Consider the following 18836-nt stretch of genomic DNA (forward strand, 5'->3'; position numbering starts at 1 on the left):
ATAGTTGCTTGGAGTTCATTAACCTTACTTATTTTTAAAAAATAAACTTAACAATTAAGTAACTTAAATAAAAAAATTAAATAGTTTAATAACTTAAATAGAAATTTTTAAATAGTTTAGTGACCTAAATATAAATTTATTATTAATTTAGTGCCTTTGAGTACAATTTACCCTATATTTTATCGTCACTCACGTGGGAACACGTCTCCGTAAACGGCCACGTGTAAATTTTGGAACAGTCGTGTGTCACACACGTGTGAAGAAGTGTCGGTGGCTGACAACAAAGTCAGACCCCTCATTAAAGAAGAAAAAAGAGTGGCAGTGAGTAAAGTGAAAAAAATTAAAAGCGTAGGAGAAGTCTCTGCAAACTGGCATTTTTATTTGTACGGCTTGTGATTTGACACGTACCATCAGAAAAAATCTTATAGCATCACGCATTTTTTAATTTTTTTTTACCGCGGCTGCTTTTTTAAACGGGGTGATTTTGACTGTATTATTATTTTTACCAATATATACGTAACTGGTATTTGGTAGCTAGTTTACGTGTACTTTTGAAAAAAATGGACAGTTTTAGTTAGAACAACGACGTCGCCTTGATTTGGTAGAGTTCTTTTTTCTGTTGTAAAGCAAGACAAAGATATGTTTTTTTGGGTTAAATTTTGCAGTTTCAGTACTAAATAACAACCACAAATCCCCATCCAGAAAGCTATTTTCAATTCTTTTATTATAATTACCGGCATTTTCGTCCATATGATGATTTTAAATTTACTTTTTCGGGCCAATATGATATTTAAAAAAATTCTCTAGATAATAATAATTTAGATTCAAATTCAGATCGAATATCTAGAAAAATCTAATACCATATTTTCTAATTACTTTTTAACCTTATTCTTTTAGTAAACTACACTTGATGTTATTAAATTATTAGTAAATTTACATTTGAGTCGCTAAACTTCAAAAACTTATAAGATAGTTATTGAATTATTTGAAAGTTTCCATTTAAGCCACTAGACTATTTAAAAGTTTTTATTTAAGTCATTGAATTTTTAAGTTTCTTATTTTTTAAAGTTCAACTAGTGAGTTTTAAGTGATGATTCAACAATTGAAAAGGTGGATCAATACCCATCGACAAGTAACAGAATATACCTTAGATTCAAGTCGATTTGATGATTAGTTTGATCGAGGAAAAAACTATGTGGATTTTGATCAAAGATTCATGATTTTAAAAATTGAATTGTAAAAAAAAATGAAGGGAGAGCTTTCGTTTAGTGTAAGTGATGTGGATAGAGAAGGCCAAACAACAATAATTTCAACTGTCCGGTGAATAAATTCTTTCATAATGATTAAAATTACAAATATCAAGGACTTAAAAACAATTTCACCGAATAAAAAGGACCAAAACTTTAACCTGCCCCACCGGTGCCGCCCTGTCGTCAAAGTTTTGTTTGTTTGCTTTGAAGAAAGTTTAAAAAAGGAGGGCCTCCCCAAGTCTCGAACTTCTTGATTTTTTTATGAACAAATGCAATGCAAAAAATATTACTAAATTTGAATAATAAATACAAAAATAGGATAATAAAAAAGGTAAATTATACTCAAAGTCATTAAACTATTAATATACGTATTTTTTCTCACTCAAATTTTGAAAAATTACAGAATTATCATTGTATTATTCGAAGGCTAATATTTAATATTTGTTTTAGGATTTGGTTTCTAGTACTTTTCTTGCCTCAGATAGTTTCGAGTTAACACGTGTCACTAACTCTATCAAGGATTTAATTTGAAATGAGAACCCACTTATGATTTACATATGATTTCAACTAGGGGTAATGGAAGGGAGGCTAGCAGGACCTCGATCCCCCTAAAATATGAAATTTAATTTTTAATCTTTTAAATTTTCTATTAATTTAAATTTATAAGTGATAAAATTACATTTTGACCCACAAAAAAATAAAATTCTGATTTGATCTTTTAAAAATTTGTAAAGATACAAGCTATTGAAACAATGAAATTACATTTTAACTCTCATAAAATATACAACTTAATTTTGGCCCCAAAATTTGTTTCTAATTTCACCTCGATCTCACCTCGTTGACGTATATTTTGATTTTTTTCCATTTTTACTAAATTAATTTTATTTTAAAACTTATTCAGATTATATTAATAAGTTTGTTGTATTTATATATTGATATATTTTACTCCAACTAGTATTTTATCTATTAAAGTCAATAATTATCACTAACTATATATTATCTCCGAATTAATTATTATAATAGTGTTATTTTCTTAATCCTTTACTCCTTTACCATTTTCTTAAAAAAAAAAATACAAGTCACTTAAAACAAATATTAACAATTTAATCAAAGCTAAAAAGCCTCCTACTAGTAAAAGAAAAAGGGTGAATGTCACACGTGTAGAAAGTTAAGAGGAAAAAAAAGAGCATGCGGCAGTATTTGACTGTGAACCATCACCGGTTCCGTTGGCCCATTCTCCTCAAACTTCCATAGCATCATATCATCCGCTCATCGCAGCCGTTCGTTATAATTATCTGGTCAACTATTGAACCATTGAATATTAGGAACTCCCCAATATACCCCTCGAGACCATACGTGTCTGACCATCCGCGTTTAGGCTTTGAAGCCCTTACTTTTATTAGTTAAACCATGTCGCAGCAGAGCAGCACCCAGAGTTGGTGAAACTCAAAAGACCTATGTTTCGTGTTCTTTTTCCAAAAAAATTTACACGGTTTGGCGGCTTCCTTGTTCTTCTAATTGTTTCCTGTAAAAATTATTTATTAGTCCTTATGTTATGCACAAATTATAAATTTAGTCTCACTAAATGATTATGGTTATGCTCATTAAGTCTTACTATTTTTAAAATTTAATACTACAAATATATTATTATATATGTAATGTCATATTAATTTATTATTTTAACATATTATTTATAAAAAGTCAATTAATGAACTTAACAATTATTATTTACTTTAAGACCGAAATTTTAAAAATTAAAAAGTATAAAGACTAAAAATAATTAAATTGAAGAACATAGAACCATAATACATTTGAATTAAAATCGAAATTCTAAAACTAAAAAAGGAAAGAAAAACTAAAATCGACCAAAATAAATAAATAAATAAAATTTACAACATATGCGTAATATAAAGATTCATAGTAAAATTTGACCATGGTTTCTTTTTGTTTTTTTTCGTATTTTGGTTTTATAATTATTTTATATTATAATTTTTTTATTTATATAATAATGTTGATTCTTTTAAGTCACCATAGCAGCCGAGTTAGCTGTCCACTCGTTTTTTATTCATTTTCTCTCATTTTTTTTTCCTTCTTCCGCGAGTTTTCCAGAGATTCATCGAAAATTCTGAAAAAAAGAATTCCACTTTTCTTTGAATTATAATTTTTTCGCTGTCCTCAACTCTTTGACATTGTTTTTTTTTTCCTGGTGATTTCATCGTGAAAAAATCGCAGATTCTTAGTCTCATCATTTTATTTTTTATTTTTAAATTCCGAGATATTTTTGTTTACATTATTATAGTTGTAAAGAGATCTGAAGCTTTTAATTTTTTTCCGTCAGCGATCTGAGAATTTTCTGGGAAAGAATCGAAGGTTTTTGCGCTTTGTTTTCCCCCCTTTCTTTTACATTGCCTTTACTAAGACGCCATTGGCTGTTCACTGAAATAAAGAGATAAAAAAAAAAGGTTGAAGAAGGTGAAGAGTCTCTGTTTCAGTTTCTTTTTCTGTCTTTGCTTAAAAAAATTATTTTTTCTTCTTCTTCTTTTTTTGTTGTGTAAATACGCGTAGGCGTAGGAATTGTTCTCCTATAATGCTGGGATCAGATTCTGATTTTTTTTTTTAACTTTGTCTGAAAAATACGTTTCTTCTCCTTGATTTTTGATACAGATCGTCTCATTTTCACCATTTCCAGAGATCCAAAACAATAAATATCCCTCTTTTTTAAAAAGATGATGAGGATGAAGACTAAAGCGACAGGACTGTCACCGGCGGTGACAAATGGAGAATCAGGTTTTGTCGGTGGCGGTGAACCGACTGCTCATGATTGGGAGCTTAGACCCGGTGGCATGTTGGTTCAAAAGCGAGACCTCGACACCGGTCGTCCCCCTATCCCACCGCCGACAATTAGAGTCAGAGTCAAATACAAGTCAATCTATCATGAAATCAGCATCAATTCTCAAGCTACATTCGGTAAATCCCTAACTCTTTTTTTTTTTCTCTCTTTAAATCAATTAATTATTACTTAATTAAGCTATTGAATGACTTTTTGAGGGTTTCAGGAGAGTTGAAGAAGATGTTAACAGGCCCAACAGGGCTACACCATCAAGACCAAAAACTTTTATACAAAGACAAAGAGAGGGATTCCAAGGCGTTTTTAGATACGGCCGGTGTGAAAGACAAATCCAAGCTTGTTTTAATTGAAGACGCGATTAGCCAAGAAAAGAGATTACTGGAAATGAGAAAGAATGCTAAACTGGAAAAAGCTTCTAAATCTATCTCTGAAATCAGCTTGGAGGTTGATAGGCTTGGTAATCAGGTACATATTATTGAGTACTTTTTAACTTATGAGCTTCATAAATTGTACTTAGAAAGTGTTGGATATTGTGTAGGTGTCTACTTTTGAATCTATAATTACTAAAGGTGGGAAAGTAGCAGAGAAAGATGTGCTTAATTTGATTGAACAGTTAATGAATCAATTGCTTAAGTTGGATGGTATTATGGCTGATGGTGATGTCAAATTGCAAAGAAAAATGCAGGTATTGAAACTTCAATTTCTTGTTCATTATATGGTTTGAGTTTGATTGTATAAAGTTTGGGATTTATTTTGTTATTGTTGATGAAGGTGAGAAGAGTTCAAAAATATGTTGAAACATTGGATATGTTGAAGATTAAAAACGCCATGCCTAGTACCAATGGAGCTCAATCCGAAACACAGAATCGACATAAGCATAGTGTTCGAAAACAAGAGCAGCAATCCAGGCAAAGATTAGCACCAATCCAGGAGCAACAATCGAGCAACTCGGTTTCTCATTTGCCAATCCATCAACAATACCAGCACAAGCATCAGCACCAGCAGGCATCTGGGCCGGTCGTAGTTACTACGAAATGGGAAACATTCGATTCATCCCCGGCAACATTGCCGGTCACCTCGACATCTACATCTTCATCAGCCGCTAATAACTCAGCCCCACCGAAGTTCCCCTGGGAATTCTTCGATTAAAGACAGTATGCCTATGTCCTCTTTGGTTTTTCATTTCATTTTTTATCTGTGTGAATGTGATTTGGGTTTGCTTCTTCTTCTTGTACTTAGATTTTCTCAAGCAACCCTTTTCTTTTTCCCATTTTCATAAAATCTATCATTAAGTTCATCATAAAAAAAATAAAAAAAATGGGGCGCTTCCATCATTTAAAAAAAAAACCCTGTTTTTATTCTCTTTTATATTCCAGTCTGTAATGTCCTTTTGATGGGTGACAAACATTTGTATATTTTGTAGACTTTGTTAAATTAAAAGATACTATTAGCCACTAGGTTTTGCCTAATGAGTAGTAACCTCCATATTTCTATGGTTGCCCTTGGTTGAAATTGGGAAAATCTTAGTTTACTAACTGTTATAATGATGATGATGATGATAATAAAATATATTTATTAATTAATCTTTTGAGAACAGAGTTGATTGGCCAATGAAATCGTTGATAGTTTCAGTTTATATGCCATTGTTTATAGTGGGGTCTACTCTACTTGTACTGACAAAAAGGGGTTGGTGTAAATTGGAAGAGATTTGGGTAATTTTGTTTCACTAATATGTCCAATGATAGCCTAGTGTGACAAATTAGGGGAATGATGATAGGTGGGTTGATGCATGTTCTAATTTAAGATTACCTTTCCTTATTTGGTCCATGTTTCAAGTATTTTAGGCTATGATATAATAATACCTATAACCGATTAGTGACAAAATTTATATATGTTTTTAATTGATTGCTATCGATTTTAGATAAAATTATTATAAAAGTGATTTATATTAAAAACAATGACTAAATTAATTATTATAGATTAAATAAAATTTTTATTTATTTTTATCGTTAAAATTGATCATTATACGTTAAATTCAAGCCGCACTTAAGGTGGTGAATGTCCTGACCTTCAAATCAAAACACGAAGTTATCTATAATATTTTTACTGTGAATATGATTGATTATTTTAGGAAAAAGTAGGTTTCTATTCTTAATTGGTCTAGAGTTTTAAGTTTAGAATCAATTCAATCATATATATGTTTGGAGATATAATTATAAATTTGTACCAAAAGATAAAAAGGAGAGATTTTATAAAGAGGTCTTGGGCGTCGTTAATATAATAATTCAAAATGACATTGTCGGCAAGACTTTTTTATTTTTTCAAATTTAAAGACTCGAGTGTGGTTGGTTGAGACAAGTATATTTAATGTTTTATTTTATATAGACTCGTAAACTTTGAATTGAAATTTGGTAATATTAATTTGAATGTAAATTAAATTTGACCATGAAAGAATTAATATCGAATTTGAAAATATCTCCAACAAAAATAATGTAAGACTTAAATTTGAAATGATTCTAATTGAATTTTAAATCATTCGAATAAGCAATTAAAAATATTTTGAACTCGAATAATCCGACTAACACAATCTAAAAACAATCAAACATATAATTACTAGAAGAAGTAAACTTAAAATGGCCTAAACCTAAGATGAATTATGAAATGACCGAAAAACTTAAATTACTCAAACCAAGAAGTTATATAAACACAAAATAACCAGAACTTAAAATGATATGATTGAAAAAAAAAATTTGATTCACAATCTCAAATAATTTAATCTTTTAAAAGAATATTCAACAAAAAATAATAATAATAATAAAAGTAAAAGTTGCTGTCTAGGCAGCTCATCTTCATAAAACCTAATTTCTCCAAGCGAAAACGAAAACAGGTGCCATTATATATTTATATGGTCAAAAAAATGAGGTGTCGATCTAAGATCCAATGCAAAATTAGTGATAGGAAAAAGAGTTGGAATAAAGAGCGTGGGGGTTGAACATAGCTTTTATAAATAATTGCAGGAGAGCAGAAGACTCCTCTAACTTTACCCTGTTCGACCATCAAGGTGGCATAAAACAATGCATGTTTTATTTATTTATGTTGTCTATTCTAAAATTTAATATATTATTTGGCACTCAAGTTTGATAAATTTTTAATGATATTTATGTTATTTTTTATCTCATATGATATTTATATTTGATACTTAAAAATTATGCATAAAATAATGCATGTTGGATTTATTTTAAGAAAATTTTATTTTTTAGAAAGAGATTTATATATTTTTTTTATAATTTATTTGTATTTTTAAAAATTTGAGAGTGATGACGTGATATTTTTCGAGAGTGTCATGTCATCAAACAACGTTTTATTATTGCCGACTGAGCAAAGGAGGTCCAACTAATAATGGTCGGCCAGTTCTTCAACTTTTGCTACTTGTATTTTCCTTTTTCAAATATTTGATGAAGGGTGATAACGATTTTAAGTATATATATTTTTAAAAATATTATTTGGGTTACGAATTAATTTAATAACAATTTAATTGTAAAATTATTAAAATATATTTTTAAAATAAATATCAGATTTTTATAGTTTATATAGTATTTAAAAAAATAAAGCTACTTTAAAATATTTTTAAGGTATTAATAATTGAAGAAGAAAATATTATAGATTATTTTTGGAATGTATTTGATTTCACTCATAATTTAATTTTAATTAATTATATTTGCATATGGATTGATAAACTAAAAATATTAAAAATTAAATGTTAGAATTTTTATATTGACATCAATAAGCGCACGGAATATTAATATAATGTTTGACAAATGTAAATTTTAAAATTTTAAATATAAAAATTAAATACTAAATAATAAATATTTGTAACAATAATAAAGTAGTTGATTTAAATTATTATTATTTGATTTTTATTTATTTTTCGGAGATTTTGATGGAAAAATTCAATTAAATGATTTTTAGCATTTGTTATCAAATGGATAAAAATAATAATAATCAAACAACTCAAAATTTTAATTTTCATTGAATCACATTTGCAATGAATTATCAAATAAGCCCTTAACCCATTTTCACCAATAAATATCTACTAATAATAAGCCCTTAATTTTTTTATATAAATAAAAATTTAAATAACAAAGGACTTGTATTTTTTAAGCCTTTTAATCGAGTCTTAATTAGGGATTCAAAGTTTGAACAATAATCATGGATTCATGGGCATCAAGCAGGGTATTAAAAGGAAGCTAGGCCTAGCCTCATTATGGGGTTTGGATTTTGGAAGTATTAAATTAATAGTAAGAGCATTATGATAATAATATTATGGGATAGAATGTCAGGGATGTTACATTAATCTATTTCATTTATTTGGTTGTAATGTAAAATTTGAGTGTTTGGTTAACATAATGTAAGATTATTCCAAAGTTTTTATTGTTAGAAAGGCTTTACTTGCATCCATTTCTGACTCCATCAGAACTAGTCTCGGATTGCAAAACGGATAATTATTAAAAAGGTAAAAAGACCTCTCCAACTCTCTCAATTTGAATTTGAGCAAATTGATTTCTCTAAAAAAAAAATTTGAAGCAATTTCATCCTTATCAATTTTGAAAGTGAGCAACTGAAGACAATAAATCATGGTGTTAATGTCTTCCGTCAGCTGTAGATAATTTTGATTAATATCGATGTGTACATATTTTGTCATTTTGACCTCAATTTTAAAAAATTCAATAAATTTGATCTCAACATTTACATAAATGCTATGAGATAAATATGTTAAATTAGGACCAAATTGAAAATTGTGTAAACTTTGAGGGCTAGATTTATTATTATATCAACTAAAATCATGTACAATTGATGAAAAACATTAATGATGTGATTAATTATCCTTAATTATTAGCTTTTGAAATTAATTAAATTATTTTGAATTTTTTAGAGAGACCAATTTGCATAATTTCAAAATTGAGAGAAAAAAGGAAAAGTTTTTAAATGTCCACTTTCTCTAGAAAATGGAAGGCCACTATTATTTGTTTCCTACTTTTTTCTAGGGAGCCCGATTGATGTTTTATTTACACTTTAGAAGATAAAGGTTTTGTGGACATGGACTTCATTTCAGGCCCTCTTTTTCAGTCATGCTTACAGGAACATTTATTAGTGCAAATCATTGCAATTAAATCGTTTTATTAGTTAAGTGCTTAACGTTGAATCATATCTTATACTGTGATTGATGAGATCATGTAATTAAATTTATTATATATATTTTTGATGGTTAACGTAAGTAGCGTATCGGCGTCAGATTGAAGTGTTGAAAGTTGTTATATAATTATAATTCGATTCAGAATTCGACCAAATTTAATAAAAATCGATAGACATCCCAAAGGGGCCGGGCTCCTTCTGCCTCTCCGCTTCTGATTCTCTGTTCCTAAAGAGTTTAACCACTCAATTCTATCTCTTTCCACAACCGTTGCATCAACATAGTAATATTCCATAGAAATGCATTAGAGCAAAGATCCACCCAAGTGGGTTGCCCAAAAACTGGCCTATGATTCACCGCAATGCCTTCCATCCACCCTAGCTAATAAGAGGGTGCCACTATCTTTGTTGCTGCCATTATCCCCCTAATATTCCATTATATGCTACTTTTTTCTTGGTTTATGGAGGTGATCCATAATCTGAAAATGACCCTTTGTATATCTATCTTCTATTATCAGAAACCTAACTTTAAAAAGAAATGTAGAGGTAGCCTAGGTATTTTTCGTACTGTGATATTTTCCAATGTTGTGAGAGAAATGACTCAATATTCAATATGTCTGCAACAATCACAAACATCAAGAATTGCCATGCATGCACGGCTCATGCTAAATAAGTATATATTATATCATGGAAATTAAATTGTATAATTTTATGAGAATTGAAATACAATTTAATCATTTTAATAACTTATATATTTATAATTTTTAAAAGATTAAATTGAAAATTATCAATTTTAGGAGGAGCTAAAATACAATTTTAACATATTTGCATGGCCTCCTGGGTAACGTAAATGCATTCGCCATGCAATGCAACCCACTTTCTGCCAGGCTTCAAAAGTATTCCCTTTTAACCTTTTTTTTTTCTTGATTATTCATTTTAATTTATTTGGATCTGATTGTAAAATAAGCATTGCACATTAATTAATTTAATTTTAAAAAAAAGGCAGAAAAATATAATTATTATTTTTCTACAAACTAGTAACATAATTTTTTAAACCTTTCTAATGCCCTTTCGAATATACGACCTTTCATTTGTGTTAAAAAAGCTTTGACCAATATCAAAATCGTCCTTTGCCTTCACCAAAAAATAAATTGGCTCATACCATTAAGGGCAATTTGACCTAATTAATAAAACCCCATATCCATCCAACATATTGATAATGCTATATATAATTGCTCTCATCAGTTTTCTTGGTTCTTTTTCAAAATTATGCAAACTATTTACTTACATTTTTTTTCTTAATTTATTTCCTTTGTTTGCATATATATGTAATTTCTCAAAAAATAAAAAAAAAAGCCCTCAAATTTTGCATATATATGTACTTTTTCTTATCTCGAGAAAATATATTTTTTTGAATATTGGTTTTGGAGTGGTGCAATTTCCTGAAAATGATATGTATTGCATGAACAATTCGCAGCGTTTTCGGATTGGCTCTTCTTTGCAACACCAATAATTAGATAAGCTTCTTTTCCCTCCCATCTACTCTATTTTTATTCTTTAATTTTTGTTTAGAATCTATGTGGGATTTTATTTTAATTTTTTTCACTACAATTTACTTGATTAAATCCCAATATGTGCCTTGAATTTGATTGCAATTATACATAATAAATCTTTTAGGTATTTACTTTAATTTTGTTTTTGTTTTTATATATTAGAACTTGTATGAATTGTTTCTTGGATAAGTAATTGTAAATTTAACTAATAAATTGGATAGTTATAGTGGATTGAAAATTTATGTGTTAAAAAAATTAAATTGTTGAACTTTTAGCGATGAATTTATCAAGTATTAAATTCGATTAGGTGTTATTTGATAAACTGAAATTTTAAGTGCTAAAAATTTAAGTATTGAATTTTTTATAAGTGCTAAGTTTATATTATCTTCTCGATAAAATTTATTTCTTAGTTTTAATCTTATTAATATGACGTTTATATTGTTTTGGATAGCTTTGGGTAAAAGATAAATATGGTAATTTCAATATCTCTTTTCTTTAGAAAAAGATAATTTATTTCAATATTTCAATAAAATAAAATCAACTTAACATTTTCCACGTTAAGTTACCTACTTATCTTATTCAACATTTTTTGTTGAACATTTTATATTAGGTAAAAAATTTAAATGATTATCAAACACATTTAAAATATTAAAATTTTCAATGATCTATCGTTAAATAAATTATTTAGTATGGTATTAAAAATTGGGTGTTAAATATAAATATGAAGATAAATATAATATTTCATAAAAAATGTTGAAATATAAAAATCTTTGATATACTATTTTTCTCATTATTTGTATTCCATCTAGTGTTATTCAAATAAAGTCAAATTTTGAATCACATATTTTATTGAAAATAAGAATGAAAGATTTGAAATAATTAAATTAGTAAGTATAAAGTTATGATAAATCTAATAACAATTTTATTAATAAGACCCAAAAATAATATAAGAAAAACTAATTACTTTCAATCCTTATGCAATTGATTCCCTCTTTAAAGTAAAATTTTGATATTCCACTCCTTATCTTCTTAATCTTCAATTAATGTTGACGTGTAAATATAATATAAAAAAACATTTTGTTATTATATTTTTATAATTTGCTTTGGAGGGCATGTGATTATGAACGTCACCTATGATATAAGAACATGTACGATCAATGTTATTATAATAATATACAAGTATATTTCATCAAACATAGGATTTTGTTGAATCATTTTGCTTAATTGTCACATTTGAGATTAGGGTTTATGTTAGTAGCAATTGTTTATTCTTTAAAAAAAAACCCTTTTCTCTTTTGCTATTATAATCATTAGATATTTACATATACTTGGGATTAACAAGCCAGAGATGATAATTAAATTTAATTATGATATAGTAAATATATATTTGTTATAATGATTGATTAATAACAAGTGGGGGAGAAGCAGAGCTAATTTATTAGTAAAAAAAAGTGGAAAATAGTTTGCCAGAAATCAAGTAGGATTCTCACATTATTGATTTTTGAGTCACACAAGTGATCTTATTAATTGTTGTATGTGTTCAACACAAGTGATTATATTTTATATATACATATAATATATGCTAGCAAAGGCATGTGATTACCAGTTTATTGGCTGATCAACCCTAAGCCAAGTTGGTTTAGAATGTTGGGTGTACTTGCTAGCTAGCTAATTAATCAAATTAGTACAATATTTATTTATTCATTACCTCAAGAAGATTAATATTTTCGGGAATTGCAACTGTTTTTATTGGTAATGTCGATCATGAGTTTTTCTTAGTAATATAATGCATCTTATCACTACATCCAATACTTATTAAGTTTATAGAACTAAATTAAAATTCTGACTTTCTCCCGCTCCAATCTTTTCTCGAGTTCGATTTTATTTAAGTTCAACCCTAGAACGTAATACTAATTACCTTTGGTGAGATTGTAGAGTCATAATCTTGATCAAAGATTTGCTTCATCAGCATCCTTCATAAACGACCTTAATTATTTATATAAATGTCTCTTCCAAATTCATAAGAGATGACAAATAATCAATGCCTTATAATTTAAGCCAAAAGATATATAATTAAGGAGCCCCAAAATTTAAATTTATTGTACCAAACGTATCACCCTATTGGACAGTGGCTTGTCAGAATCTTATAATATAATTCATTTGCTTATGTATTTTGCAGATTCGAGCCATCAGGAATCTGAGCATGTTTGATGGTGAATCTTGTCTTTTTTATTATATGAAAATTTTATTTGCATTTCATGGACTACATTTCGAGGCTCCCAACAGTTTTCAGTACTATTTTACTTTCCACATTTTGATGCTTCGCAATTCTAAAGAGGTAACTGCATCTGCAAATCATATATTGGGTTTGAAATGGTAAAACTACCATGTAACCCCTTGTATCAAGAGTTAGGTTACATGTTGTCCTACTATTGAAAAAATGAGAAATTAGTCCCTGTACATTATATTAAAGAGCAAATTGGTTCTTTCTGTTGAAAATTTCACCCATTTATATTGTTAAAAAATTGGCGTGATTGATGGAATAATCAGACAGAGACGTGTCACCTGTCATGTGTACCTCATGTTGACGTACAGGGATAAATTTTTAATAAAAGGACCAGCTTTTTGGTCTACGTACGAGGACTAATTTGCTATTTTTTTAGTGGAGGGGGCAAAATGCAATCCAACTCCTAGTATAGGGGTTCCATGTTACTTTTACTTTTTTTAAATTGATAAATACAATTTAACTAGGGTTAATATATTATTTGGTACTTGATTTTGGATTTGATTTTCAACTTGGTACTTGAGCTATATTTTTGTCACAATTAACCACCTATGTACTTTTTACCAGAACACATTGAATTTTTATTTTTATTTTTGGCTCAGTTGATGTGAATAAATTAATAATAGGAAGCCGTTGGTAAATACCAGCCACTTTCCTAGACAAAAATTACAAAACATCCATCACACATGCAAACTACTAATAGATAAAAAGAAAATAGATCACCACCAAGCTTTAAATAATGCTGATCTTCTCACCCCTGCTACAGCCAAAGCTGTAGCCATGCCATGACCTTGCCTATAAACTAATGCAAAGTGAACACTAACCAGATAGTCAATACAACGATCAATACCTACGAAAAGATTCCACATTGAACACTGAAGCTGAACTAAGGTACCAAGTTGAACTTAGATATAAAATGATATATTAACTCTTCCAACTAGGAGCATGCTTGAAGTTATTGTTTATGTTATAACAATTGTGAATAGAGTAATCATTTGATACATCATCTATGGAGTTTTTTAGACTCCACAAAAGATTAAAAGTATGATATATAAGTGCTACTTTTATTTATATTTATATTTTTACTACATCCTATAATACATTTGTTACACTTTAGACATTTTTGCATTGAAAATATAGATTCCATCTATTTTATACAGGCAAAAATTACATTCCTATGGACAAAGAGAAAAAATCTACCAACACATGGACCCAACCTTAATTCTCGTAAGTATATATCTGTTCATTCACTCTCTATACAGATGATAATTACCAAACATCTACTCTCTATTTATTTAAGAGTTTGATTAGATTGGTGTTATTGATAAATCGGATTTTAAATTAGTTAAAAATTATAAAAAATGTTTTACCTATTATTATATTTTTATATAAAATCTAGAAAATACATATGCTATAGTTTTTAATAACTCAATTTTATTATACCAAAACTTCATTATTTGTTTTTCTAATCAATTTTCTGTAAATATATTTGTTACATAAACTATTTTTCCCTTACGTAATGAGTGTGTTATAATCTAAATTAAATAATTGACATCTTGTAACCATTGGATCCATAAAACATTAGATTATAAGCAGGCAGGAGTATGATTTATGGATCAGCGCATGTGCAAATAATAAGTCAAAATTATGGTGGGTTTTCTGAGGGACAAAGTCAAAAGAATATTGAATTATAAAATATAATTTTGTTATTGTATTAATTAATAATTTTAAAATTATAAAGAAACAACCTCATTAATGAAATAAAAGATGGTCAATGCATCAAATATTAAGGTTTTTAAAAATATGCTCTAAAAGCAATTTGTCAATGAAATCCTTAATTTCCGTCATACTGTCCAAAGAAATTAAGGAATAATGGCATATAATCTTTATTCTTTAAGTTCCAAAATCGACTGAGAGATTTTCTAATTCCAAGGTTTTAGATCTCATGGTCCCAACTTCCCAACTTTAGGACATGTTATTAACTGGATTAAAATATATATTATGGTTATTTTTAAAGAATAAATATATAAATTTTAATTTTATGTAATTTTATACGTGTCATTTTGATTTGATTCGGTTTTCATGAACTATAATTTTCATTATTGATATAACTGCATTTTATGTTTATATATTTAAATAATTATTCTTATACAATATAAAAAATAAATTGAGGTGTTTATTTCTTTAAATGTGTACAGTTAAAGAAAAATTAAAATTAATACGTACAATTACACGAAACAGAAGTTCATATATAATTTTGATATTTATCCATTTTCTAAAGTGTATATATGTGTGTTTTTTATATTCTTCATGTCCGTTTTATGGTGGAGTTCGTGGCTGTCCCTCCCAACAATGTCATCTTCAAGGTTTAAACATGCGTATTTCTCTTGGGAGTGTAATGTGCCTTACCATTACACCCAATCACTTGTTGATTTAAAGTGTATATATATATCATGATTATTCGAAGTGTATCAAGAGTCCTTATACTATAATAATTTATTCATGACCCGATTCGACTCATAAAAGAAACAACCTAATCATCCCCCAAAAAAACCATGTATTTTTTTCAATCATACGCTAGTTCAAAAATACATGAATTTTCTTAGGGATGGTTGGATTTTTTTTTTATGGATTAAGTCATGGGTAAAGTAGTTGGGAAAGATATATATTTTGTCTAAATTATCAGCAACTTAACGCCATATTATAATAGTGTCAAATTTTAATATATAAAAATTAACGTAGAGCCATTTTAGTAGAGAGACTAAAATAAAGTTTTATGTAATAATTTATTTTGATATTTTGATATTACATTTAATACATATTGTGATTTTAAATACTCACAGTATATACTTAGAATAATTCATTAAGATTTAAGGAAAACAGTACTCGTGAATAGCTTAGGATCGCACACGCATTTAAAAATTTGGTTTACTAGAATCAATAAAATCTGGTCCAATAAACATCATTTATTTATAATTAATTATCTTAAATTTTGCTAATAAGTTTTGTATTAAAATTAGGGTTCTAACGTGTATTCCAACGTTATTATTATTATTAAATTCAAAAGATAAACAATACATAAATTTTCCTTTTCTACAAAAGCCACCTTAACTTCTATATAATATCATTAAGTATATGTTGACTAACATCATCCCTTATAAAATTTATTATTCAATTTTGAAATTCGATCTCGAGAAGTTAAAATGTCAAGTTCTTCTATTAGTCTTGTCGTATATTTGACTTGTGAATTTAGTATATCTTTTCTAATTTGATCAATTTTCGTGCTTGATCTAAACAGTAGCAACTAAGTTCATTAGGTCAAGTTTTACTATCAGTCTTGTACTATATATAAATTGTGAATTTAATATCAATTTTCTTTTGTTTTATACTTTTCAAATTTCAAATTTTCATTTCTCACTTAAAACAGAGTCGCTAAATCCCTTAATTCAAATAACATGACTTTTTTCGAGTATTATTTGTAAATAATAACAAGCTAACATTGCATTAAAAATAAAAAAAAGTATAAGGACTAAAAATAATTAAATTAGAATACAAAGACTAAATCTACAATTTACACAAATTTAACTTGGTTATTATGTTAAATGTATTTAAAATATGAATTAAATACACGAACATCTTAAAATTATGACCCTCATTCTAAATCGATCTTTACAATTCAATTGTTAAAACCATTTAGTTTAATTTTACAATTAAATTGATCGACTTTAATGATGGGTGACATGATTGATATAATTTTAATAGTTTCTTAAGGACCAATTTAGAATGAAATTCATAAATTTGAGATGCTTGGTGCAATTAACTCTTAAAACATTGTTTAGTGAAATCAATGTTAAGCACAGAGCGTAACTTATTGACTTTCAAAACTCCAAATTTAAGGTTTAAACGTTTAATACAATATCTCTAATAACAACCAATGTAATTAATGCTTTGTCTTACCCTATTTTTGGAGGTTTTTCCGAGGTTAGGTGTGTTGATGTCACGACAACTTTCGCATGTTTACTGTAATAACACGACACAAATTTTAAGATCTCGTGAAGAATTTTTAAGTTCTAGGCTAAATAACTATATATATATATTATCATAAACTTAGTTTTTCATATAAAAATAACATTCAAGTATTAGTATTTGTATTATTTTTGGGTACAAATTTTAGGAAACCATAAATTATTTTCAACAATCTCATTTCATTACTTTTAGGGTAAATTATTAAAATAATCACTTTTTGTTTGTTAATTTAGACTATATTTTAGTTATTTATATTTAAAATGTTATGTTCTAGTCACTTACGTTATCGTTTTGTTACGAAATGATCACTTTATTAAAATTTGTTAGCTCCGAAATGACAATCAGAAGTAGTTAAAATAAGTTTTAAATGCCAATGTGGATGCTCAGTTAGGATGAGAAAAACATTACTTACTGTCACATATACAGAAAAACATGAAAAGATGGACCTCCTTTTTGCAAAAAAAACTATAATATCGGAACCCAAAACCCAAGTAAAGAATAAAAAAATCATTACTTACTGTAATTCATGCTTGGACCTTCCATTGAATCGATCCTTTATTCTTCCATTTTCAATAAAAAATTCAACTGATTGATGGAGCACTCAGTTTGATTTCTATTGTTTCGATTCAACAAAGATTGACTATGAAAATGTATGGTTTTTTTTTAGTCAAAATGAAAACAAAAGCTAAAAGAAAAAGAGGCTAATGGTTCTTTTTTTCTCGTTCAATGATTAATATGATGCATTGGTTCTGATTAATTCGGGAAACCAAATTAACATTTTTCTTTAATTAATTTAGAAAATTCAGTTGATTAAATTTATTTAATTAAAAAATCAATTAATTTACTTGGCTGGACATCCGTGTTGGCATTTAAAACTCATTTTAACTGCCATGTCGGATTGCCGTTTGGGAGGTAACAGATATTAATAGCAGAGTTATCGTTTCGTAACAAAACGATAACTAAGTGACTAAAACGTAACATTTCAAACATAAATGGCTAAAATATAATCGAGGTAAACAAAAGTGACTACTTTAATAGTTTACCTTTACTTGAAGCATTTATTTATTTGGGAAATTTTTTTCTAAAATAGTTATAGGCTAAGTTCAAGGAAGTAATTAAACCTAAAATTATGCTCTAATTTACCTATTATTCATTGATTTTTTTTTTCCAAGAATGTGATTAATTTAAATAAAACATGGACTTTGCACATTAATTCATTACAAGCCTGATTGAGTGGAGTGGACGATTATGGGCTGTTAAAAATAGAATGAACAACTGTCCCTGTAGTTCTACAAAATTAAAAATTTAGTCCAATCATAGTAATTTTGTAAAAAATTCTACTCAGTATATTTATTTTTCATTAATTATGTCATGTCAGATGATGATCGTTTGATGAACATTTAATGGTAAATTTCGATAAAAATAATATCAATGTTGAAGACACAATTTTAAATAAAAAAGGAAAAATTAATTTTTTAATTTTTAAATATTAGGTCTGAATCTCAAATTTTATCCAAGTAATATTTTAACCTATAGTAAAATTGCCTTTGAACATTGTTGTACAACTCTAAAAAAAAAAAAAACATGGTACGTTACGGAGAACAGGAAATAGCATAATACTTGAAGTTGTATTTTGATAAATTAATCGAAGTATATCGAAAAATCCGAAAATAATTAATTGGACT

General features: G+C 27.7%; 1 protein-coding gene across 3 annotated transcripts; it reads left to right on the forward strand.

Moving 5' to 3' along the window:
- Positions 1 to 3285: 3285 nt before the first annotated feature.
- Positions 3286 to 5552, forward strand: LOC105765569 (BAG family molecular chaperone regulator 1). 3 transcript variants are annotated; one of them, XM_052625343.1, is made up of 5 exons: positions 3286 to 3712; positions 3915 to 4217; positions 4307 to 4563; positions 4637 to 4783; positions 4870 to 5552. In XM_052625343.1, exons 2-5 carry the CDS (start codon positions 3977 to 3979, stop codon positions 5245 to 5247), a joined length of 1023 nt encoding a protein of 340 aa, XP_052481303.1. In that variant the 5' UTR covers positions 3286 to 3712; positions 3915 to 3976; the 3' UTR covers positions 5248 to 5552. The 3 variants fall into 3 exon arrangements, with proteins under 3 accessions (XP_052481303.1, XP_052481304.1, XP_012440203.1); XM_052625344.1 differs by having other exon boundaries at positions 3286 to 3620; XM_012584749.2 differs by having other exon boundaries at positions 3287 to 3722.
- Positions 5553 to 18836: the final 13284 nt, after the last annotated feature.

Source organism: Gossypium raimondii, chromosome 12, assembly GCF_025698545.1.
Source record: "Gossypium raimondii isolate GPD5lz chromosome 12, ASM2569854v1, whole genome shotgun sequence".
In the NCBI taxonomy this organism is placed as follows: domain Eukaryota; kingdom Viridiplantae; phylum Streptophyta; class Magnoliopsida; order Malvales; family Malvaceae; genus Gossypium; species Gossypium raimondii.

Coding starts and splice junctions, on each gene's coding strand:
- LOC105765569 (XM_052625343.1), top strand. CDS start 3,977: ATGATGAGGATGAAGACTAAAGCGACAGGACTGTCACCGGCGGTGACA. Junction 4,218..4,306: donor CAATTCTCAAGCTACATTCG/GTAAATCCCTAA, acceptor TGAGGGTTTCAG/GAGAGTTGAAGAAGATGTTA. Junction 4,784..4,869: donor AATTGCAAAGAAAAATGCAG/GTATTGAAACTT, acceptor TTGTTGATGAAG/GTGAGAAGAGTTCAAAAATA.